The sequence below is a fragment of the Scatophagus argus genome, chromosome 20 (genome assembly GCF_020382885.2).
Source record: "Scatophagus argus isolate fScaArg1 chromosome 20, fScaArg1.pri, whole genome shotgun sequence".
In the NCBI taxonomy this organism is placed as follows: domain Eukaryota; kingdom Metazoa; phylum Chordata; class Actinopteri; family Scatophagidae; genus Scatophagus; species Scatophagus argus.
Window position 1 is genome coordinate 12,939,936 of NC_058512.1, and position 26,000 is coordinate 12,965,935.

A 26,000-nucleotide genomic window follows, 5' to 3' on the forward strand; every position below is an offset into this window, starting at 1 on the left:
AGCTAATGCAGCATGACTCTGGCTGGTGAGTGAATATAATGGAGCCACAAGTTATGCTTTACAGAGAAAGGGACGCATGTCAAGGTGAAGAACTCTCTCTCTCTCTCTCTCTCCATATATATATATACATACGTACCAAGTAAAGCCTGCTGTAGACTACAACATAGACGAGAGAAGAGAAGTTAAGGCAGAAATTGCTTGTCTCAAGTGGCCTGTTTTGGTAATTTGCCACAGCCTGATGACTCCAATCTTGTCTATTGACTCAGTGGTTTTTTATGGCTTTCTTTGACATCGTGTGGAGAAGTAGAAAGCAGTGGGTTGTGTGATAGGGCAAATATAAGTTTTAAGAGAGCTGAGAGAAAATGAGACTGGGATGAATGCTGGTGGGTATATGTTGTTGAAGGACATCTCGATCTTCCCAACTAGTAACCTTAACTTCTCAGGTTACTGCTGAAAACAACCAAGGCTGCTGAATGAACACAAATAGAGTAAGCCTGTGAGCTAGTTCTGGTAGTCACCTCGAGCTGCACTGCTGTATACATATAGTTAAGTATGTATATACAGTGACAAGTATATGTTTTTTGGCACCACCACATTGAACATTTGAAATCTTTCAGCTTTAATTCAAGGGTTTTGGCAAAAGTGCGGCCTTAACCATTTCGGAATTACATGTGGTCATCACTTGAGACTTATCCGGAGGGACGTTTTAGCCCCCATTTTTTTTCTCTTCAAATACACATAAGATAAAGGTCAAAATAAATTAAATTGCAGTATAATAATAAAGTTCAACAAGTGTACACTCCTCTCATTAATCCACCCTTTTCAGGCATTTCTTTGTAAATTTGACAGCCTCAGGTATGTGATCCAACAAGGTATTACATGGCATTTCTGCAGGCAAAGGAATTAACATATTTTCAAAGGAGACCTTATGAATAATGTTTTAGCAGATTATCCTGCCTGAACCTGTTTGTGGAACAGCATGAAGTTATCCCCTATCTGTCTGTCTGTCTTGGCAACAAGCAGCTTTAAGATGACAGAGGAAGAGGGATTCAATCTAACATGTTCTTTTTTTTTTCCTGACACTGTAGTTTATGTTCATGTGAGTCTGTTTGCCTTGAGAAAAACCATGATGTGGAAAGGTATGGTGTGCAGCCAGGTGTTGTGGGTACTCATACCAGCAGTTGTATTAGTGTGACCTGTGTTGTGTTGATGCATGTGAGTGTGTAAAAATGGCTCCACAGCACGACATCTTTGCAATAAAAATGTGAAACTACCAAAAAAAAAAAAGCTAACTAGCTTAGTGTTATTCAAAATGTTGGCATAGCAACCACCACCACCACCCCATACACAGACACACGCACACACACACACACACACACACCTGGACATATCGGCATGGCCATCTGTCACAGGACTAGATCTGCCAACATTTCTCCCCTGTCCTCTGTAAACACAGTTGCTTTCTTGCCTTCACTGTCTGAATCCCACTGGCCATATTGTCCAGTTGGGTTTATACACCCTCCATAATGGAACAATTAGTCCTTGTCAACTAATCGGATTGGACAGGATATATTGTTGAGGTGCAGTTAAGTTTTATCGCAGTGTCTGAGTCAAAGCTGTTACTGCTATTTACTGCATTATTAAAAGTGTTATACCATCCTAAATATGATGGCTTGTGGAAAAGATGTCCTTTTCTCACAAGCTTTAGGACTGTTGAATCAAGGCCAACCACTCTCCTCTTTTATGTTCCTAAACTCCCCAAACCAAACCCAGATCAACACCTCATATCATGATACCCAGGATCACAGGGTAATGTAATGTAATGTGACCCTACAAACAATGAAAAAGTCAACCTCAAGTCTTGCCTTTAGCCTGGTATCTGGTGAGGTGCCATCTCTATAAGAATGCATGTGTCAGTATTTTCCTCTTTGATGCATTGAATTTATATGAAAGTCTTTTGTTGTCCTGGTTGAAATTTTTAACAACTTCTAAATCTGATTTAAATGTTGCGTTGTTTGTTTTTTGTGAATATGACAAAATATCATCACTGACTGCTGAAATTTAGGAAGTGAAAGTGACTCACAGTGAATGCACTGTGACTGTCACTTGCTAGTGGGATAAAAAGAGGTGAAAATGTTAGGGATGCAGAGATGGAATCAACAAATCAGCTAAGGGTATTTTGAACATTAAAACATCTAACCTAACCTAACTATGTCCAACACAACATGAGATTTGGGTTATTCTCCTTTTTGAAACTATGCTGATCCTTCTGCTGTTGCATAGTGACACCTGGTGTTGGAGAGAAGTATTACAAATCATAATACGGTACTATTATCACATCTGTATGATGTTCAACAACACTAGATTGAAGTTTTTAAGCAAATTCATGTGAAAAGAAAATCAGACATGATTTATTGTAATGTACACTATATAGCCAAAAGTATTTGGACCACCTGTCCATTACACCAGCAGAGACTTTTATGACATTGAATTCTAAATACAAGGAAAGCCTTGCAGCTATGACAGCTTCCACTCTCCTGGGAAAGTTTTCCACAAGATTTTGGAGTGTTTCTGTGGGAATTTTTGCCCGTCCATGCAGTAGTAGAGCAATAGTGATGTCAGGCACTGATGGCTCGCAGTCTCTGCTCCAGTTCATCTCAAAGGTGTTGGATGGGGTTGAGGTCAGGGCTCTGTGTGGGACAGTCAAGTTCTTCCACACTGAACTCATCCAACCATGTCTTTATGGAGCTTTGCTTTGAGCACTGGGGCACAGTCATGTCCAAAATGTTTTAGTATACTATGCTTCACTGGAAGTAAAAGGCCTTTTCCAACTTCTCACATAAATAGGTTTGTCTGGTTATAGTGTGTGTACTAATCTCATTGATTGGTAATCATCCTGATTCCTGTGGGATCAATAAAGCATTTTGTTATTCTCTTGTCCTGCAGAAAAATGTTTTTTTGTTTGTTTTGGTTTTTTTTTGACCGAAGGGAGCTGAGTAGCTGTAACTCCTTAATGTTACCTTTACATCACTATTATTTACATGAATTGGCTGTACTTTTGCTTGACTAAGATATCCTGCTCCCTCCAGTTCCGGTGACTTTACAGGCCCTTTCTTCTATCTGGCAGCCTCACTAGCATCTCATCATTTTCCTTTGATATAAAAACCCCTGCACAGCGCCAGCTGGTTGGCTAGATTGGCAACAGTATATGCATATTAGTGGCTGCATGACACAAATGCAGCTGATTTTCAGAAACCACATTAAAAGTCCCTTTATATTCCAGTGTTGGTTCAATATCAGTGAATGAGGATGCCATATATATATATAAATATAACAAAAAAAAAAAAATTGCCTGCAGCCGATTCTAGAAGGAGAGCGAAAAGAGGCCAGAGACAAAAGATGATGTTAGAGGGATAAAAGGATGAGGGAGGAGAGGAGGTGGTAAGTGATGTGGTGCTGGTGGGGTTGGGTGGGGGGGTTCTTGTTCATGACGAGTTAGCATGAGATGGAGAGGGAGAGAGAGAGAGAGAGAGACGAAAAGAGATGGTTTTAGAGGATTTATGCATGTGTTTTGTATTAAAACCTGTTAGACACGTCATAGCTGAGAGAGGATGTGCTTTTCGGGGATCAGCCACAAAACAACTTATTTAAGGAAACCGACTCCCTTTAATCAGCAAAACCTTCAGTGTGCCGGATGTACAACTAACAAGTCCCTCCTTTCTCCCTTCTCTCTCTTCTTCTTCTTTTCTCTATCAACTCTCTCCACTCTCTTGCTCTACCTCGATCCAATATGTTTTTCTTTCAGCTCGTCATCATGTCCGGCACAGTGTTGTTGGCCTACTACATGGAGTGCACGGACCTGTTCAGCGTGCACGTGCAGGGTTTCTTCTGTAATGACGCGGAGCTGATGAAGCCGTACCCCGGCGCAGAGGAGTCCAGCTTTGTCCCCCCTCTCATCCTGTACTGTGTGGTGGCTGCTGCTCCCACTGCTATAGTGAGTAAAAACCCTTGTGTATGCGTATTTCACAGCAGCCTTTAAAGCTGGTGGTTCCCTAAATTGTTACGCCACATGCTGAAGCGTGAATGATCAGTTAGGGTGTGATTATGTTTATTCTATTCTATTTTCTTCCTGCTATTCTGTAAAAGAGTAAGCATTTCTTCACTGCTTACAGCTTTTCAGATGTGAAACCTATTCCCTCTCGTGTTTTCATAGAGCCACCAAAGATTTAACTGAAATAATCACTACTACTAAATATCAGACTTAATTTTCTATTAACCAATCTTGGTAATAGCCCAAACGTACCTTACCACTACGACAGCGTTTGTCAATACATGTAAGTTATTTCAGTGCTGAACTTTATATTATATATGAGTTATATTTTATAAATATGCCATATATGTAAAATACAAATTTAGACAGGCATCTTCTCTGCAAATAGCTGTCTGCATTTGTCTATCCTTTTTAAAGTCCACTTTATGTCAAAGCAAACTGTCTGACAGGGGACCGTTTTCATATCTTTTTATGGGTCAGCTGATACATTTAGTACCTATTTCACAGAGTGAACTTTGGACTCCCTATTTTGAACTGATATCTCTTAGACTTGTTATTTGCTGTTTTGCACCACAAAATGTCAGGCTGAATGCAGCATACGTGGGCAATGGGCTGCGTATGGCAAGCAAATACCGTTCTGAACTATGATGTGATTTCTTGCACGTCATATCCATGGAGATTCTTGGTTATCTGGCGCATTAAAAGCAAGCAGTGCTGTGTGTCGTTTCACCATTCATCCACCAGTCATTTGGATCTGCTGAATAAAAGGTACAGCTGGTGACATATCTTCACCATTAACAGAAAGTTAACTTGCCTTTTACTCAGGATGTAACGTAACAATTGTCACCTTGTCCTTTCACAGCTATTGTTAAATAGTTAAGATGAAACCAAAATGTGTCCCAAATTCATACTACACACTGATTTTAATCTAGTTTTAAGTGTGTGGTGCATTCACATTGAAAAAAGAAACCAAATAAAGTGTACTCAAGCCAAAGAGTGTACATGGTAAATGCTATTTTTTTTATGGGTTGTTGATGGACACAACTCTCCCACAATGCATTGTACAAAGATAATGGAGTTTATCTATCAAAAACCATTTTCATAAAACTTTTCATAAAAAAAAAAAAAAAAAGATCTGATTCGTTTCCAACTCTTAATTTGTAAAGTTGAATGACAGTTGTACATGAGTGTGGTGCTGATTCAAATGCAGGAGTAGCAATGTGCAGCCACCAGGTGTCAGTTTTACTCCACGCTTGCTGATTTTAACAGCAGCACACCAGACCAGGCACCATATGTCTCTGGGCCCCTGGCTTAGTTCATTATTAAAGCCAAGTCAAATATTTTCCGAACACCTCCTGACAAGTGTTTGCATGTGTCTGCTTAATACTATAATTCATTATTTTCACGTTTGAAATGGACCATATGTGAAGGAAAGGATGAGTCAGTCCCAGAATACAGTCACTAGTGTCAATACTGGGGAGTCAGGTGTAATAAAGAAAATACTGAGGTAACAAGACAACTAAAAATACTGTACAGTAAAGCTTTAAGTTGTAAACTAAACATGTAGTAAGTTAAGTATAGCTAAAGAGTGTGTGCTGAGTTTATCTCCCATATTTTGTTTTTACATATAGATCTATATTTAATGTACAGAATAGCAGCATTTGATTCATGAATTATTAGCATTTCACATATCCCGACAACCTCTACAAAAAACTGTTAAAAATATTAAAGGGCGATAAAGAGATGAACAAGTCAAGGCACTCACACAGTCACATCGCTACACTATTCTGTATTGTTATTCCATTCCTATAGATTAGTTATTTTAAGTACATATGTACTGCAAGCCACTACACCACTGGACTATGTCTTCATATCTCAACTTCACTATGGGATTTTGTGTTCAAAATGTGATTCACATCAGTCTTTTTTTTCCAGTCACGTTACATTGAATGCTCGATAAAGAATAGAAAATTTAGTACGACTGTATTAACTGTAGAGAGCTATGAAGCTTTTAGAGAGGGGCTGTATGTGTTCCATTTTTATTTTCCAGGTTCCTGTCCTACCAGACATCCTTTTATTACACTTTCAAGTGGTATTTGCCCATGATGATGATTGTTAAAGATGTCTGATTCCTGGACACATGCCACACATTTATTTGTAATGAGATGTTACTGTTCTGCTGCCTCTTTGTGTTTATTATTTGGGGTATTTCATTCTTTGCTCTCACACTGTGAGCGTGATTACTGGTATGTTAGGCTGATCTTTGCTATCTGGCATGCAGACACATCAGCTGTACACACACACACACATACTCAAACTCTGACATACACAGAAGAATACAATAAATAAAAGCTGAAACAGCACACTGATTGGGTCATTTGGTTGGAGTGTTGTTGTGACAGATTCTTTTGCATTGCTTTCTCTGAATGCAAAGTAAAAGCAACTTCCGTGTCTTGGTATGTACTATTTATGTAAATAAAAGTTTTGATTAGTTTACTAAGTTAAAGTATAAATCTATAATTCCTTCCATTCTCTTTTTCCCTGGTCCTGATCTTGTCTCTTATGTTTACACCAGTGCAGGTTTTTGTGTGTAGTTTTACATAAAACTCATTAAATCCTGATAATCCTGTCTTCCGCTATCCTTCTTGTCCCTATTCACACACTGCTTCTCAAACAGGGCTTTGCCACCTGTTCATGTTTTGTTTAACACTGCTGGTCAGTCGCCATATTTGCATCTCTTTCCTCTGTCTCATTGGCCTACATGTGACATTTATATTTCACAGTCTCTTTATCCGTCAGTATACTGTCCCAAACTTTTTAATTGTGCCCTTTGAGAATGCTGCGTCAAGTGCTTAAGTTTGACACTGTGTATCGCCCACATGTGTCATAAACTAGAGAAGCAGCCAATCAGAATTAATGATGACATGCCTGGGATGTTGGCCAATTAGCAAAGAGGCTGTAATTTATGCAGAATGTTCCACATGGCTGGACCAATGGGAGGCTGTGGAGGTTAGATGGGTCGTATTCATGCAACGGTCTATAAACCCGTTCAGCTATGGATAGACATTAGAAAGTCACTCCTTCACTCTCGGAGTCAAGATAATGAAAGTGTGATGTTGTTCTTGTCAAGTGTAGGTGCAGAAAGAGATGGCTGACTAATGTTAGATCCCGAGCAGTAACCACCATCAGTGACTTTAGAAGTTTCTCAAGACAGATTTTCTTGATTGCTTATTCCACTTCCTCTCATTAGTGTTTTGGTGGCAATGCTAAAAGTTGACTGACTCATTAACAAGACATTAAAGGAGCATTGATTCCATTTTTTCCCCCACTTCAGGTAGTAAATAAAGATGTAAACACAAAGACATAGCAAATGATTGCTATGCCTCATTAAATAAAAGCGTTAATGCGAGCAAACGGTTGCCTGTTTACTCTGTCACATGGAGCAGCTTAGCATTCTTTATGTGTTTCTGGCTACCCAGTGAGTCCCATATTCACTCTCTTTCCAACTCTGTTTTAATCTCCAATGACTCCCGAAGAGTATATCTGGCTCCTTTAGCTAAATACTCCACTGTATCAGTCATCCATTCAGTGCACAGTTGGAAGCATACACTGGAATTATCAGCACGTTTGCTGAAAACAGCTGCCTGCTGCTGGAAACAACACCCATGTGAGCAGTGAGAGTGAACTAAACGTGACACTTTCATATTACACACAGTCATTAGAGGTATTATTTATATAAAAGTATTGATCAGCACAGCTTTAATTAGAGCTTTAATTCAGTGTCTCAGCCTGTCATGCTCAGGTGTGGTGGTGTTCACCTGCCAGTCTCTGCTTAGCTTCGACCAGGTTTTGCTTCATTGCGCTCATGAAGCTATCGATCAGACGGATAACCTGACAGTTTTAATAACTGATCGTCTTTCATCAAAGAACAAAAAACAAAAGTTTACATGTTGAAGATGTGAGATTTTGCTGCTTTTCTCAGTTTTACATCATTTTTTTCATATGAAGATATCACAGCTCTTGAGAACTGTAATGAGGAATTTATTGTCATTCTTGACAGTTAGTAGAGAAGAAGATTAATTTAAAAAGCAGAATTAATACACTGGCTGAACAGGAAGGCTAGAAAGCAGAGTAAGAAAGATTTTTTCTTGCTAGAGGGCATTTTGTTCTTGGTCCTTTTGAAGGCTATTTTAGCCAGCTTAATAAAAAAAAGATGCACTGAATTACTTATTTCCAAATAAACCTCACTCAACTTGAATTGCAGATGTTTTGTTTTTATTGAGATTTGAAAAGATCATCACAGCTTGTAAACTTTAACAATCAAAATAAGTTATAATATAAATATATTATAAAGTAATAATTTTGCTGCCTCAGGCCGCATGCTTGATTATTTTGTGATCAAAAATCTCCACTTTTGGCAGTATGATGAAGAGCACCATGAATCATTTATGGTTTTCCACAGGGGACAGTTGTCATATTTAATGTGTGAAAAAAAATTGAATAGGGTGAAACGCATACAAAAAAGGTTCTCCTAAATGCTGTGGGCAGTTACTGACTGCCATTTTAATGTCACAGGTACAATGTTTTATGGACTTTCAAGGGTGCTGCGGACCTGAGCTCCAATAAATCTGGTATGCTGCCAAATTTGTCAGCATTATTAAGATAATACATGAACCAGAAGTCTGTTCTTTTCATTCCATGTCAGGCAAATTACTCCCAAGAATTAGGTGCCGTGTGGAAAATTTGCATGTTCTATTTGCGTCTGTTGCTCAGCGTTTTCTTTTTCTGCTCAAACACTGCACTGTGTCAGTTGTTCCTCAGTTTTCATGACATTAATGTTCAGGAAAGTGAGGGTTACATGAGTCAAAATGAGACGATCAGTCAGTGGTAACTAACCTTTTCAACGATGAGGCGGAATCTAGTGAGACTAATACTTCAAGGCAATTACTAGTTGCCTGAAAATGTGAAAGTCCTCACACAGGAAAAGTATGAGGAAATGACTCACTGATCAGCAGCATTTTGGAGACCTAAATGGAATTGATTGTAATTAAGTCAGTTTAAAAGTTTGCCAATAACTGATTGACTGAATGTCACTGGAGATAAAGGTACACCAGAGCTCCCTTTATGGCAAAACTAGCCCATATTTCACATGTAGTGTAGGTCTGTTTATCTTTAATGGATTTCTTGCATGTGCAGTTCTCTGATCATTTTTATACACAGGCCCATGAATAACTTTGGCTGCATTTAGGTGTTTTTTTTTCCCTTTAAACATCCCAAGATTTACAGAGTGTTTTGAAATTATGTCAGTTAACTGTTACACTTGGATCGTCTGTCCCTTTTGTCCTCTACTAAATGAATTTTGATTTGCTACAAGTGCTCGGCAATCCAAACCAAACTACTTGACACAAGTTGCTTGCCCTTTCAGGTTAGAGCGTAAATGAAGATAAATGCCTTTTTTGGCAATGTTGCTTTTGAAAATATTTTTTTATTTTTATTTTTATATTTCTAGGTCATTATACATCTGAAGATGTAGTTTTTTTGGTGTGATGCATTTGGTGATAGTTCCCTTTGGTGTTTGCATTATGCGAGTCATCATCTAGTATAAAAAAGGTGTTTGAAAATAAAATAGCCTCCTCCGTGTTGACAAACCCAGACAGGACTGAAATGCAGAGCATTAAAACATTCATACCCATTTTATGTGACTGCTGTCAATCCATTCTTGCTCTTTGTTTTTTGAGCTTCCCAACATCACAAAATCAGTCAATCTTGCTGCTCATAGCCACAAAGAAAGGAACAGATTACAGTTGCTTTCTCAAAAACATGTTGATGATAAAAAGCCATTCACAATGGATGGAGGAAAACACAAGGGCTTTGTTACCTGACCTGGGGCTCAATACAGTCTGCTTTTATAAGTACAAACACACACACATACAACACAGGCCAAAACCACATGTGTACACACATATACACACACTCCCACTCATAAACACACACACATTTTTGAATCAGCCTGCATCACCCAGGGCAGCTGGCAATGAGTTTCATTTTGTGTGTCCAGCAGCAGTTTTTCCATTAGACCTGATGTAATGTCCACACTACAATGGACCTGAAGAAAGACTGCATTAAGATACAGTGGTTTATGTGCACAGGCCAGACAGGAGCAAAATGTTCCTCTGCCCTGTAATGGGATGCCTAACTTTATGTGTTTTTTTCTCCTTTGTCTGTGTGTATTTCTTCTGCTTTTTCTGATTTTATTTATATTTATATATCTCTGATCTTTTTCCTATTTCTGTTTCCCTTTCTGACATTTTTCTGTGTATTTGTATGAAGATTTTCATCGGAGAGGTGTCCATGTATGTGATGAAATCTACGAGGGAAGTTCTGCTGGCCCAGGAGAAAACCATTGTGACAGGAGACTGTTGTTACCTCAACCCCCTTATCCGTCGCATCATACGCTTCATAGGTAAGAAAATGCCAAACAGTCAAAACTTGCCTTCACACTGATGATTCCTAATAAACAATGAAAACAATGAAAAGTGGGAGATGCCTTTCCCTCTTCTTAACCTGCCACACCCCCTTCTTTATCTTTAACAGAGGGAGTGCAAGGGCAGACTGGATTTTAAATTAAATATGTTGACCATGGCTTGCACACATCCGTGCTGTGCACTGAAAAATCCATGGTGCTGTCCGTGGTGCTGAAAAACATAACCTGAGGCCAAGCCACCTCTGTAGCAAAAATATTCTATGACTACAAATATTTTTACGATACAGTAGAGTGAAGGTTAGGGCTAATCCCCTGTACCTGTTAACAATGGCGTACATCTTGCCCCACCTGATCTCCTCATGCCTCACATCACCGACAAGTGTTGGGCTCTTTGGTGGCTCAGTGTGTATCACCTGCCACTTTTCGGTGAAGTCCCATCAGTGTTCGCCTGGTGGGATCACCACCTCAGTGCCACTGCGCTGGACCAAAAGACAAAAAAAATTAAAAATCAGCATAATTTCACTGATTTGAGTCACTTCAAATTCACAAATTCAGTTCAGTGCATACATGAAGAAACATGCTGTATACCATGGCTAAGCTGACAGTTGAACGTGGGTGCTGTCAGTCAACTGTGAGGGGAGCTCCAATGCAAAAAGCTAACAATTTGAACAGTAGCTGTGATGATTCAGGGCTTGAGGATTTGGTGTATGGGATTAGTTTGTCCTCTAGCATGTGAAAATGCCTTTCCAAAGCACTTATTTACCATAAAAGGGCAAAAGAGGGTGGCCCCCAACAGAGAATATAAGCAATATACTAACAAATAATGTCATTAAGTGCTGAAAGTTCCCGCAATCTGCACATAATATTATATGTGACCAGCTATTTTTCTGTTGTGTCAGAGAAAGGTTGATGCATGAAGTTAACAAGGTCAATCAGGCTGTGGATGGCAGCAGCTTCTTCTACCCAGACATGTAAAACTGAAGTTTTCCTCAAATTTGCTCCATCATTTATGGAACACACCTGGTGTGTCATGCAGACACTAGAAATAGTGAAGCAGTAGTAGCTGGAAAGATGATCTGTACAACAAATATGATACAGTTGCTGCTTTTCTGAGGCAGTGATACTCGCTGATGCTGGGAAATAGGACGGTGGTGTAGCCTTACGTCATGATGCATTGAAAGACGATGCGTATTCAGTAGACGATAGTCTTGGATTAAATGATCTGAGGGCTGCTATTAGCAACATGTAATAGGCTTTGTGTATGGCTGGCTACCAGTTGCAAAGACCTCACCTTGTTTGAACAAGTGTGAATAAAAGTATGTTATATGTGGATCAGTCATACATCAGTATTTATAGGGAGGATTAAATAAGCATGCACAAACATGTCCAGGAAAGAATGCTGGGGTGTTCTCTATTTCTCTTTGGTTTACACATTGAAATATGTGACTTAGTTTTAACTGGTTATGTGCTGTCTTGCATCTGGTTCCGACATGGTTGGATCCTGATTGGCTGACCAGACCATGTACTTTGATTTAAACTTAGTCATGCTCAACCAGCAGGTAGACTTGCTGGTTGTAGCTTTTTGGTTTAAATAGAGCAAGCTGTTCTGACTGAATGAATTTCAGTAATTCTTCAGTGAATGGAGCCAACTGGGATCAAGTCCAACTGCGATGCATTCACTGCACCTTCTCTGAAACTGAATTTAATCATCTTCATTAAACATGTTGGATCATATACCTATTAAGACTATATATGAAAGAATTTCATCCTTACCTTAGGACTATTTCACACCACAATCACAGGTAAAGTTTGTACCAGCTCTAACAGAGCTTATAAGACATCGAACTACAACTGTCAAATTAAAATTTTTACAGCCACGTTGAGTAGAACTGGGCAAACTGACAGGCTCTTTGCTATCTGGTCCAGTAAAGGAGGTTGTCTGCTGGACTTTCCTGGCACAATTAAAGCCGCATTGTTCCTTTTTAAATAATACCTCTTCCATTTATAAAATACTCATCAGGAATTCATTAGGCAGTTCACATGATTTATATTTCCGTCTGTTCCCCAACAGTCTCTCAAAATTGTAGGATCATCGAGGCTTTTAGTTTCCTGCTCTCTTGCTCCCTTCCATCTCCTCTCCACTCGCCCTAATTCCCCCTCTCTATTTCCCCTCAATGCCCTTCACACAATCGTGTCCCTGTACCCCTCATAGGCACCCAACCCCACCACCCCCCCACACTCCAGCCACGTGACGCCACCCCCCCCCCCCCCCACCCCCACCGGATGAGAATACAAAGCAGAGTAATTTCATGGCTAAGCAGGCCAGATAATCAGCAGTCATATTTCACAGCAAAAGGAATGCAGACGCAGACACTGGTCAGGGTTGGTGGGCTGAAAGTGTCAGTGCAATCATTCACATTAGGTGCAATTTTTTTCAGTGTGTTTATCTTTCTTTCATTGGCTGTTGTCCAGTCTCTTTTCCCTCCAATTTAATTTCCTTTGATTCCATGGCGAACAGATTCATACCTGCTGCAAACTAAATAAATAAATAACCTTTATATTGGATCAAGGCAGGGGTTAACAGATGAAAGAGAAGATGTATTATTTTTTTCCAATACTGAAATAAATTTGAAAGTGAACAGACATTCTTGGTTCTGCGTAATGACAGTTAGGAGCTTACAAGTCAGACAGTCACAGCCCACATTAATAGATTAACACCAGATTTGAAGCGATTGCATCATGGTGTTAATGTGTGTTAATATTTCTTTGCTGTGGGTTTTTCTTATGTGCCATAAATTCTAATTGTGTGCCTGTGTGCCGCAGGTGTGTTTGCATTCGGTCTGTTTGCCACAGACATCTTTGTCAACGCAGGCCAGGTGGTGACTGGAGGCCTCTCGCCCTACTTCCTGTCTGTCTGCAAACCAAACTACACAGGCACCGAGTGTCGTTTTAATCACCAGTTTATCGTCAACGGCAACATCTGCACCGGGAACCCCGTTGTCGTGGAGTATGCTCGCCGGTCGTTCCCATCCAAGGACGCTTCGCTGAGTGTTTACTCTGCTGTTTACCTGACGGTGAGAAGAATAATAAATTAGTACCAGACAAAATTATTTTGTTTCATGTAACCATTTTACAGAGAGGTTCAAGCAATGAAAACATTTCACATAACGTTTCACTTTTATACATCGTTAAGATAAAAGCCAGTTGATTATTGTTTGTTTGCGTTGTAAGGTTCATGTTATTTATCTTTAAATCCTTCCCATTTTATTCCTTTCCCCTCAGTCAAATGTTTTCTTACAGTTGCTTGCTTATTTTATTTTCCTTTTGCTCATAGAGTACTTGTTCATCACATCTCATTGACACACATTGACACACCTAAAGTGCTGTGACACCAGACCATATGATGCTTTAGTGTCAATAACAAATGGTCTGAAAAGAAATTCTGAAGCACAAGTACCGAACCAAGTGTGGACAAATATCGAAATGCTCCTCCAGATTTTCTTCAACACAACCTGAGCACAGTTAATTAAAAATCAATGTCAAATGTACTTCTAGCACTAGACTTACTCATTTGGGACTGAATGTAATTACTTTACATCTTGGTGGAAACAGCACCCAAACACTCACACAATGGATTTTTTTTTCCTAGCCTGGACTGACTTTTTTGACTGGATCCAAAAGTTGCTAAATGGCACGTGTGGGTCTTGCAATGAAGGATTGAAAGTGTGTTGAGGAATAGTTCATGCAAGCATAGCGTGGGTTCAGGTATTTTTATAAAACTGCCTGGAGCAATGCAGGAAGGGCAGTATGAAGAGCTGCTATTTGATATCAGAGTGACAGTGGACCCCAGCTGCTGCAAAGAGAAAGAAAGAGCAGGAGTGTAGATGATATCAGCAGCAGAAGAAAGAGGAATCCACAACAGATTGTTGATGAAAGTGAGAACTCAAGAAGACATGAGTGTATGTTTTTCAATGCTGACAAATCTTTCACTCACAGTAAGGCATATCCTCATTATGTTACTCTCCTATCCCCTTTTGTAGATTTGTGTCACTCACTTGATGTAAATTTTTGACATCTCTCTTAACTATTTTGCTATGCAAAGGAGCTCCGTGCTCTCATGAAATGGTAAAATATCTGATTCCACTGCTGTGGGAACATCTCCAGTTGCTCTGCATCTCTTCTCATCTCTTATCTTGTTAAACCGTTGAGACACTGTAGAGAACAACATCTTTTGTGTGTTCATAATCATCTGGTCTTATGTAATCTGCCCTCTGTCCTCCTTCCAGATGTACATCACCAGCACCATAAAGACCAAGTCCAGCCGCCTGGCCAAGCCTGTGCTCTGTCTGGGCACGCTCTGTTCAGCCTTCCTCACCGGCCTAAACCGAGTTTCAGAGTACCGAAACCACTGTTCAGATGTGGTGGCTGGCTTTATACTGGGATCAGCCGTCGCTCTGTTTCTGGTGAGGACAATAGAATAATGAAAAATTTGGAGACATGTGGAAGTGGGGATTAGAGAAGAGAAGATGATTATTGTGGGGTGGACTCTGGTCACGACTTACTTTCAAATTATAGTTGTAATTTCCGGCTTCATTTTGGAACTGACCCAAACCAGTAATTAAATGATTAAAGAACTCAGTGAGGAAAGGCTGAAGGACCAGAAGTAAGACAGAAGTTGAGGGAAACACTAATTTTAAATTGTGTTTGTATTTAATTCAGAGATGATGGAGGGAACCAGTTAAGGGAACCAGTCATCTGATAAATTCTGGTTCTGTCCTCCAGAAAAGGCGAAGGAATATTTTGATCTGAAGTGGTCTTATTATTTGTCTTACTTAAAAGAAATGTCAAAACAAAGTATAAATTGTGCAGACCTGGACTTGTTTTTCCTATATCAACTTGACTTTGACTGAAAATTAAAATGGCTTTGTCAACATCAGACTTTGTGCTGAGAGTTTAAATGCAGAGTGGTAATTACTGCTGAAACCTTCAAGTTGTTTTGGGGGTTTAAGTGGAAAGCCCACTGAGCAGAAAGGAAGGTGAAGGGAAACCCCGACAAATCAAAGACGATGTGTTTAACAGTCTCACAGGCTTCATTACAAGTAATTGCCACTGGGCCCCAATCCTCAAAGCAGGAAGGAGTGTGAAAGAGATATTTATTTGTTGGCTGCTGGTGGCTGATTTCATAGCCGTTTGATTCAAACAAAGAGGGCCAGCCTTGTGACATGTATTCACAGGAAAACTCCTCAGATGTTCTGGTCCTACTCTGATCAAACATGGTGAACATTTTGAAGACTAGGAATTTACACTGTCGCAAAGACAAATGACAAGCTAAGACACAAGTTACATGACAATAGCGCCTCATATGAAGTGCAAGTACAACAAACTAATCTAATAATGTTTACAAAGGTGAAATAAAGTGTTGGATTGATAGCCAGATTTTTGCTAACATTTATTTACTGACATTAAACACAAAGTAACTGCATTGTTTTTCACCTAGATGCTGAAAACAATAAGATACATTAGAAAACCCTGCTTGTACATTTCTGTGTCTTAAACTTATTGCATGACTGGTCTGAGTATTACATGTTTGTACAGACAAGAAAGGATGGTTTAAACCCTGTTGGATGTTAAGAAGGCACTGGGCAATAAATAGTGACAGCAGCGAGATTTACCGACTGCTCTATAAGACATTGAGGAGGGGTCCAGATGCTGTGTGTCGAACAATATGAGGTTATTGAGAGAGAGTTATATGAGAGTTGCCGCTTGTAGCAGTCATACCTGTGCATATTTTTCCATTGTGTTGTGGCTTCGTGATGAAGCTAAAAGCCAGTAGTATGCAGTGTGGTTAACATGAAGCAGCCTGTCCTTGGAACCTGAGGAGGAGGAGATATAAGCTTGCATTGATTGATCTATAAAAATTGACGTACACTGAGTCAATGATCTCAGGGGAAAGATGAACACTCAAAGTTAATCATCACCTCAGGAGCTTTGAACCGGCTCATTTCTAACTTATCAGTGAAGCGTGAACTGAGGAGGGCTGCCTCTCCACTACACATTTACTGAATGGTCCTCATGAAGCTTATCAAGGTCTTGTCATCTGAAAACTGAGGCGATTTGATGGACTGCTATCTTGTGGGAAATGAATAGGTACAAAGCGAGTAGAAAGCAGGTATCAGTCAAATCCCTGTGCTATCAGTGCTCACAGAGAGGAGATCTGAATGGACTCATCAAACAGCAACTGCCTTTTCCAGCAGATTGAGGGATCATTGTTAAGCACTCAGTCGAGGAGCTGCAGGATGATGTTGGTAAAATCCAACAGGAGACAGAGGTGTCCACTTGATCTAAGACAAAGTAGAGAAAGAAAGCCCCTTGAAATTTAAACCTGCAGTGTGGAATGTAGCTACAGTTGCTATCCCCTTTAGCTTTGGCAACCCACTCTCTGCTGGGTAACATAAAACAATACCGGTGTGTCCACATGGGAATGACACCAAATCTCTGGTATAATTGCGAAATACAGAAAGATTTACCTGGGGATGATGGGCTTAATCACTGTTGTGCTAACTGGGCATTTGTGTGTAAACACATAAACATGTCTCACACTCCAGCTTTAAGATGGCTTAATGAATCTTTACCTCATGACTCACGTGACAGACATTGTTGTTTATGTGATACGGTGATGCTGGAGGGTTGTTCTTAGATTCTGGCCCAGCAGCTGTTACCAATCCATTTGTTCGGTCTGGGAACACTAGAGGAGCTCTGTCCATGAACTGCCACAAACAAGGAACTTGAGCATCCTTTATCAGTATACCACCCCGCTTCATTTTCTGTTTTGCACTGCTTGAGGGCATGGTTGGCCTGGGGGCGGGGTTCTCCCTCAGGCTGCCTTGATTAACTATTCCATAGAGGAGTAATGTAGCAACCTTGGCGGTGCCTCTGCTGATAGAAGAACCTGACAGATGTACAAAAAAAGAGAATTTACAAGACAATTTACAAGAATTTTAACAGACATATAAATGAAGAAACAAGGCACCAGTTCCTGCATGCCCAGTGCATGCTGGGCGTGGTGCCATGCCACAAAGATGAACACCCCAAAACATCTCCATTGAATAAATTAAATGATGGCTGCATTTTTATAGACTCATACAATGTTTGATTGAGTTTTTACTCCCATATAAACTTTGTATTAAAGCAATAACTTTTCTGAAGTGGAAAATAAATAAATATATATGTATATATGTATGGGCACATCTCATGAAAAACTCATGGGTGCTTTTTATTCCTTCTTGTTGGCGCGTAATATCTCACTGACTGGCAAGCAGTCTGATTTAAGATACATGAAATCTCATTTTAATCTGGACATTAAGCAATGTTCTTTTTTAACAATGGTATGATACTCACGTTAAACTGTGGTGTATCTGCATCTGTCGAATAACATTATTCAACAGGAGCAGAAGGCGAGTCTGCAACCATATTCCACATCTGGTCAGATAGTGAACAGGTGACATTAATCTTGGGGACACTGTGATTACTGATTGCCGTGAATTTTAGTCCACATGTTCATGTCCCACTCAGGTTGAATTGTGATCTCTTCAGTGGTCTCTTAACTTTTCTTCCACTGTCACCATCAGGTCACCTGCAATACTGACATTGACATCAGTCTCATCTATACTCTTTTAGTGGTAGTGAGCAAATGTTAGCATAGTTCTAAAGACAATGAACAAGGTAAACATTATACCTACATTAGCATATTAGAATTCTTTACTTTGGCATGTGACTGCTTCACAGGGTCAGAACGTCAAAACTGAAATATTCCCATTCTAAGAATGAATCATTGATGTTTCACTTCCCATGACAGCCTTTTTGATAGTAACCTGTCTTGCTATTAATGTTGAACTATCCTCATACTTCACAGGGTATATGTGTTGTGAACAACTTTAAAGGCATCCACAGTTCAGCAGCTAAACAGAAAACTGAAGACTACCGTGGTCTGCCTCTGATGACTTTCCCCCGTGTAGAGAGCCCCCTGGAGACCCTCAGCGCACAGGTACCTAAAAACATCATCTCTAGGATACAATGAATTAGCTGTTCATGAGTAGTTCCCTATTTTTCCCAGCTTTTCTCATATTTGTCACATATTTGATTTACCATGTGTTCTCTTTTTTCTTTTTTCTTTCTTTCTTTCTCTTTCTTTCTTTCTTCTTCCCTAATGTCTTTCTTTCTTTTTATAAAAAGCAATGACATATGTTCAAAAAACATACAGGCATGACATATTGCACTATGCCCCTGCCCTTCTTCCCAAATGAACAGAAACAAAATACAGAACGTCAAACACTCTTGATACTGTCTGACAGTGATTTCTTCTACTTTTTCATTTCCACACCTTTTATCACTCCTGTTTCCTTCCCCTTTACTGGCTTTCTTATCTCTTTCAATATTTATACTGCTTTCCCCATCCCTCCTCCCACATCCATTTTCAGAACCACTCGGCATCAATGACAGAGGTCACATGACTAAGGGGGCAGCACCGGGTCACGTTTGCGTCTCCACAGCACTTCCAGACACAATGATGAGGACGCATGCCACGTGGCTCCGAATGCCTAACAAAAAAACCCACTCCTGATATATCTGTTTAATTCACCAAGGGGATAAAATCGAAAATGTTTCTAATGGTTCCCATTCAGTTGGGCTATGCTCAGTTCGACCTGCCAAGGCACACAGATCACATCAGTGGTAAAGTCACAAAGCAACCTTAAGCACAGATGTTTTTTCCTGATACTCGAAACCATTTGAAACATGGGACATTTTCTCCCCTCCAAAGTGTGCTGTATGTAGTTAGAGGATGGTGTTTTGTACATTTTGTATGAGCGAGTGCTGTAGCCTACCCTGACAGTGTTAAACCTGCACACTTCCTGTCAGCTGACTCACTCTGTTTTACATCACATCCTGCCAGTTGACTGGCCTCGTCGATCGCCACATGTATACCCAGAGTCTGAAAAATCTGCTATGGAAAAAATATTAGTGTTGTTGTTCTGTGATGTTTGTCATTTGTACAGAAAAAAAGACAGATTCCTTCTTTTTATTATCTCTTTCTGTACATTAATTGACCATGTGAGGTCATATTTTGTAAAGATTTTTGTCAATCTGTATGACTATTATGATCCATTTGGACCTGTTTGCCTGCTGTAAACCTGGATATGTTTTGGTATCAGTTTAGGTGTTCCGGGGAATGACCCCCTTCCCCTTTGGAGGAAATGACAAGGAGGAGCCAGTGACATCCTCCGAGTCAGAAAATGGGGTTTGGCACTTGCAATGCCAAATTCTCACTATGAGTGTGTTTCACCCCAGTTTCCTGATTCACTGTGATGTTAATAGGGATTTTTCTACAGAGTGGTCTAGTGGGGCTAGCTCATGCCAGATCTACCTGAAGATTTCACTGGTATGGCTTAACAATTAAATTTTAAGTGAAGACATTCTTATAAAATACTTGGGGGAAAAATAGAAAAAAGAGACAGAAATGCTCTTTGGAGTGAAAATGAGTGACTTACTTCAGGTCTGGCTAGCCCTTTTAATGGAAACCAGGCTAATGACTCCTGCTTCACTTTTCCTCCTTGAGGCGCCCCTTCCCCCATCCTGACCCACCAGTGGATTGTGCTGCAATGTTGTGACTCCATTTCCCATTGGAAGATACACCCAGCATGAAGAGAGAAGTCAAGATGTTTTATAGATACTCCTGATTTGAACTATACTCATTGTGATTATAATCGTCTTTTACTTTACAAAAAATAGCATTTAATTTGAAATGCTACATATATTTTTTTTGGTTTGTCCACAAATTAAATAGTCAATAGCAACGATGTGTTCTCTTGTGTTTTTCATTATGTGTCAGAATAAAGTGGTAATTCTCTATTTCTTATTATAAAACATTGGAGTCAAAATGTAGAAACATACTAATAATAGCCACATTCCTCTCCTATTTTAATTTCAGACTGAAACTACTGAAGAACTGAGGCACAAAGCAGGAATCCATCTTGACAGTCAGCCTAAGTTACCTTGCTTGAAGAAGAAAAGGGAGGCTTGTATTTGTCTGAGTATTTAAAGATATGTTTTCATTACTTTTTCACCCTAAGTTAAGCCTTGCAGGCAAACCTACAGTATTTTGTTTGCTGCATACAAATGATGCCTTCTTTGCCATGATTGGCCATAACCTAAACCGTGGCTCATCTACAGCCCAAAGGTATGGTCACATTTGCACACTATCACATTTGTTTAACAAAATTTTCCCCTTTCTCTGCCTTGCAAAATAATGGAATGTCACGGTTCCAGTGTAGGTAATAAATAAATATTGAACAGAGTGATCACAAACTGCTGCACAATCAATCAGTCTGTGAGACTGAAGCTGCGGTTTGTAGACAGGTATTGTAATATTGCACTAAACAGCCTGGACTGACTTCTCCAATTAGACATTTTGTATCTGTGATTGTGAATTTCCATTCAGACAAAGTTGCACTAAAATTGAAGTGGATGGGAGACAGGTAATGGAATGGAAGTGCAATGTGACCCTACCATCAAGACAATTTTACCTAATAGATTCTGAGTTAATAATAATGTAGACTCATATACTAGAGACTAATATAATGTGTGCAAAACAGGATGTATTAACAAGCCTATGCTTAGATTTGCCCAAAAAGTCAATATGAATATAACTGTGTTCAAAGTGTCACATTCTGTAAGGCAGACCTTTACTCCTCACACCACCCCGTCCAACCACACATGCTACGCAGAAAAATGATTGGAATAAGCAAAGATATGCTAAAACCGGGCTCTTACTTAGTTTTTCTGTTGATTCATCCTGTTATGACCACAGCGACTTCAGTGATGTTTATGTCACAGCTAAGCAAGGCATACACACACAGAGAGACACAAAGAAAGCTGACGGCTCAGCCAGTGCACTTACTCTTTTGCTCTGTCAGGTATTCATTTCAGCTGTGACAGCCCACGCTTACCCTGCAGACACACTGGCTAAATAGATAGGGACTTTTGTGTGTGTGTGTGTGTGTGTGTGTGTGTGTGTGTGTGTGTGTGTGTGTGTTTGTGGCAGTATTTGACCATGCCATGTGTTTATAAACTGTCATCCTTGGCTGTTCTGAGTATGTCCTCCTGTCCAAATTGCTGTCCCCCAGCAATATGATTGAAGAATAGTGCAACAACCAAATATCGTTTCAGGGGCTTGGAGTCAGTTGATTATGTATATAGCTGCAGGGTATTTTTTTTAAACCATAATGGAATCTATTTAGATGGGAGGGAAATGAGTAACAGCAGGTGAATCTCAACGGCCAACTCTGAAAATAAATTATTTGATTAGAAAAATAAAAAACAAAACCAAATCCTAAATGCACATTGAGATTGATGTGATCTGGATCTCAGCTGCTCTGTCTCATTGGTTACAGTGACTCATCTTTGTCTCTTTTACAAGACCTACAAACTTGTTAACTGAAAGCACATCCTTAGGGCTTTACAAAACATAGTATAATAATGATTACCGCTAAGCCTCTGTTCTTGATTTGAATCAGTTGTCATTGCATTAATTTTGTCGCTGTGTATAATTAAATTGAAAACAGATATGCTGAAGAGTTCCAAGGTTATGTAGGTGCGTAATATCCAGAAATTATAAATTGATATGTTCGGTAGTTCGGGCATTAACGAGGCTGAAGAAAAAATATGTGATTAAGTGCAAAGAAGAGAGGTAAGTTTTTAATAACAGAAGACATCCAAACGGAAACAGAAAAGATGCAAGAAAACAGGTCTCATCACAGAGGGACTGTTTCAGTGTGTTCAGTTGTGAAGGGTCATCATATTCAAATAAGATGCCAGAGTTCGACTAGTGGTCTGTGTTCATGATTACATTTACTATATCATTAGTCTCACTGGACTTCTTTCAAAAAACTGAATGATAGTCCTGTGTTTGTGTCATGAGATCACAAGAGCACCTGTATGATCTCAAGAGGTTGGGCAAGAAGGTCTCATTTTGGGTCCCTGACTGAAAAAAAAAAAGGAAAACATTTTTTTTTTAATTTAATACCGAAAGTAGTATGAGGAAAAACATCTCAACCATAAGTCAAACTCTGACAAATTGAATGATGACTTGTAGGTGCAGCTTTCTTTAAGAAACTAGAAGTGCATCAGTGAAGTGCAGGACAACATTATACAGTGGCCACTAAAATAAGATTTTGTATTGTCCTATAATCCACCACAAGATGCCAACCAGATGTACTTGATGTCTTGCTGAAGTGTTATATCTTTTTTTTGTCCTCTCCTTGGGACAACTGCCCCACCAAACCATCTAAAAAAGGTGCCCTTGAAAAAAAATGACCTGAGCCAAATTAAATTCATTGTCAAATTAGGTCATCAGTGGTAACCAACCGGTCACCAACAGTCATATTTCTTTTCTTTCCCCCTTCAAATGTACAAGAATTCAGCAAGACACGAGGACATAAAGACTTAAGTGGCTGGGTTCAACTTCAGGTCATTTACACTCTCAATGAGTCTCAACATAAGACTCAGGTGAATTAGCCCATTAAGCTTAAATACCAGAGTCTTCATATCTATGATGAAGCTTATCATCATGGCAAGCAAATCTGTACCCTTGAAGAGACTAGGCTTAGAGGGGATGGATGAAAGGGACAAGAGGAAAGAGTAGAGAGAAGTGGGAATGGAAGTGAAAGGAAAAAATGAAGGGATCAAAAGAGGCGAAAAGGAGGTGAAGAAATGTGTGAAGGGAAGTTAATAAAAGGAAGGTTTGCACAGCTCTTCAGTGGCAGCAACAAACTTGTGAAAACAGATTTAGTTCTGGTTCACTGTTGTCTAGTGCCTCCAATCTAAGTAAACCTTGTGTTCCAGAGGTCAGGTAATGTTCCTCTGGAGTTACAGAGCAGGATCTGATCCCATGAGAACATTTCAGTCCAGTCCAGGGGGACCTCCTGAGCCTAAACAGAAGATTCAGGTCCAGAAATCGGTTACAGTTCATCCTTCAAATCTCAGATAGGTACCCTTTTTCAGAACTTACAGGAGGTTCTGGGAACTAGTACCATGTCTAGTCTGTTTACTCTGGGCATAAAGGGAGAAAATCTTCAAAACTCTGGGAGCGTCTTAGTGTGTTGGTTAGTCTGTTGGAGGGACTGGCTGTACTGAGCAAACTGGTTAGACTGGTGTGTAGTGGGCTGGCTGGATGCAGTCTGTTTTGCTTGCTGGTTTTCTGATTGGTACTGTTCTAGCTCTCTCTTCCTCCTCATGGCTGACTGCAGCTGCTGCTTGATTACAAGGATCTGACCTTCCAGTTCAGACAGCTCCTGAACCAGTGGGTTCCTGCCCAAGCTGGGGCCACAGTCGCCCGCACCCAAACCCCGGCACTGCCCCGATGTTATGCCCTGACCGGAGCCCCCATGGCCCGCTCCCAGTCCTTGTGTCAACCCCCGCCCCAACAGGTCAGAGCGACCATTAGAGTTGGTCACTATGGACAAGTGTTTCTCCAGAAGGGGAAGAGTATGGGGATGAGGCAGAGGAGATGGGGGTGGTGGAGGAGGAAGATCCTGGGTGGATGGGCATTCCAGGTCATTCTGCATTTCTTGTGGAAGGACCCGCCGCCTGTTGCAGTGGGAAGACCCTGCAGGATTCCAAGATGCTGACTGGTTGTTTCCCTCATTGCACCTGGTGATAAGACAGATATACAGACAAACATAAGGTAACAATTCTGTTTGCTTTATTAGAATGTTGGAGATTGTCTCCACATCTTCTCAGAATTTAATTATATGTAAAACCAGCTGTTTGGATGGTACCTCTCTTCCTGACTATTGCAGTCACACAGATGATGTCAATCCTGTGCTTACCCTCTCAGTTTCTGCTGCACATACAGAACAATTCGATGCATGCTGTACCACAAATTGCAATTAAGGGAGAACGAGACCTTGAAGAAAATAGTAAAGTGAAGACCAATTTCTCTAAACTGCTGTGTGGAAAAGTTCCAGACATTATTGTTAAAAGACTCACACTGAGATTCTTGGAGTAATACAACAACCAGTGTGAATGCTCGCCAAGATGTACTACAAGTGTTCTCCCTGAATGTCTCATTAAATTAAAAACGCCTTTTTAATGCACCCCAAAGTGTATTGTTCTGCTGTTTATTGTGTAAAATGTTTTATTTTTTTAGCTAGGATAGCGGCTTGGCTCTCGGGATGGCATTATGTGTCTGTTGCTCAGTCAGTCCACCACATTTGTCCAGAGTGAAATATCTCAACAACTGTTGGATGGATTGCAATGATGATTCCTACTGGCTTTACTGATTTCCTAACTTTTGCTTAATTATGAGACTGAATTTTTTCGCTTTTGGTTTTTATTGTAATATCTAATTAGCAGATTTTATTCTGTCCATAAAGCTATTCCTAGTGATATGGTGGGCCAAGAGTCATTATTTTATTGTCTTGGCTTCCATAATGACATATAGCAGCATGTCTTTGTGTGGAGGCAGGGTTATGGTGGGGCTTGCAGATTGTTTTGATATATGACTTTCCTCTAGCAGGTTGGTGGATTGGGGTGGAATTCTGTGTATTTTAGGCTTGTCTCTGTTGCTGTTGTCTTTTTTTATTTTTTACTCCAGTGCGCCATGGCCTTATATACTGGTCTAATGGTCAAGTTGCCAATCTATTTATTTAGAACATTGGCATTATATTTGAGCAAGAAAAGTCCATCCACTAATCACTGTGCAGCTGTTGTTGAGAAGTGGGATGCTGTGACTGACTCAACAATGCCATAATCATGCCAGTAGGTTGGAGGTTTGAGGTGTCAGTTCAACACAGCACTGCTAATATGTTCTATCCAGACATGCATCACCTGACAAATCCTTTTTTTTTTGTGCTGCTCCAGAGAGCATATAGAACAGAGTGATCCTCAATCAATGTCCTTTCTACAGTATTTGTCCTGCTTTCTTTTCAACTCATTTATCCCATAATCATGTTTCATGTACTGTGGAAGCATCACAAACCACAGGAGAAAAATATAATCTCAAAGGTTTTCCACTGATGCTTTAAAACCATACAAACAAAAGAAAAAAAGTAGCATAGTTCTCCTTGGCAATCCCTTTGATTGGAATGGCCATGAAAAAGTCCTGCAACATCAAGTCACTCTGGACCTTTGCCCAAAGCTTCTCTCCCCTTTTTCTTTTTTCTACAGCGTCGACAGAAAGAAGGCAAAGAGAAAGTGGCTGAAATACATGATTGGATAATACACAAGACTGGTGTCATCTCAGGTCTAGAGAAAATACCACTGAGTGTCCTTGCTTTTATGCTTCACCAAACCATGAAAATGCTTTGCTGAAAGAAGACCCTGTCCAGATAATTGATTGCAAATACTTAGTTATCACTGGTTATCTTTTGTTTAATACATAATCAACTTTGTAATATTTTTTTTGAGGTT

General features: G+C 39.9%; 2 protein-coding genes across 6 annotated transcripts in view; one reads left to right on the top strand and one right to left on the bottom strand.

The window, feature by feature from the left end:
• plppr1 (phospholipid phosphatase related 1) overlaps positions 1 to 20,384 on the top strand; it is a 40,246-nt gene extending 19,862 nt beyond the window's left edge. For 2 of the 5 annotated variants that reach the window (XM_046375876.1, XM_046375875.1), the window contains 6 exons: positions 3,806 to 3,994; positions 10,382 to 10,514; positions 13,359 to 13,609; positions 14,822 to 14,998; positions 18,448 to 18,579; positions 19,013 to 20,384. In XM_046375876.1, coding sequence (XP_046231832.1) covers positions 3,806 to 3,994; positions 10,382 to 10,514; positions 13,359 to 13,609; positions 14,822 to 14,998; positions 18,448 to 18,579; positions 19,013 to 19,045 — 915 coding nt within the window. In that variant the 3' untranslated portion in view covers positions 19,046 to 20,384. Of the gene's footprint in view, positions 1 to 3,805; positions 3,995 to 10,381; positions 10,515 to 13,358; positions 13,610 to 14,821; positions 14,999 to 15,254; positions 15,457 to 18,447; positions 18,580 to 18,767 lie in introns of those variants that run through there. The other 3 variants (XM_046375878.1, XM_046375879.1, XM_046375880.1) reach the window with 3 other exon arrangements.
• Positions 20,385 to 22,605: 2,221 nt separating this feature from the next.
• grin3a (glutamate receptor, ionotropic, N-methyl-D-aspartate 3A) overlaps positions 22,606 to 26,000 on the bottom strand; it is a 38,044-nt gene continuing 34,649 nt past the window's right edge. The window contains exon 10 of the mRNA XM_046375935.1: positions 22,606 to 24,239. Within this exon, the coding sequence (XP_046231891.1) occupies positions 23,663 to 24,239 (577 nt within the window). The 3' untranslated portion in view covers positions 22,606 to 23,662. The remainder of the gene's footprint in view (positions 24,240 to 26,000) is intronic.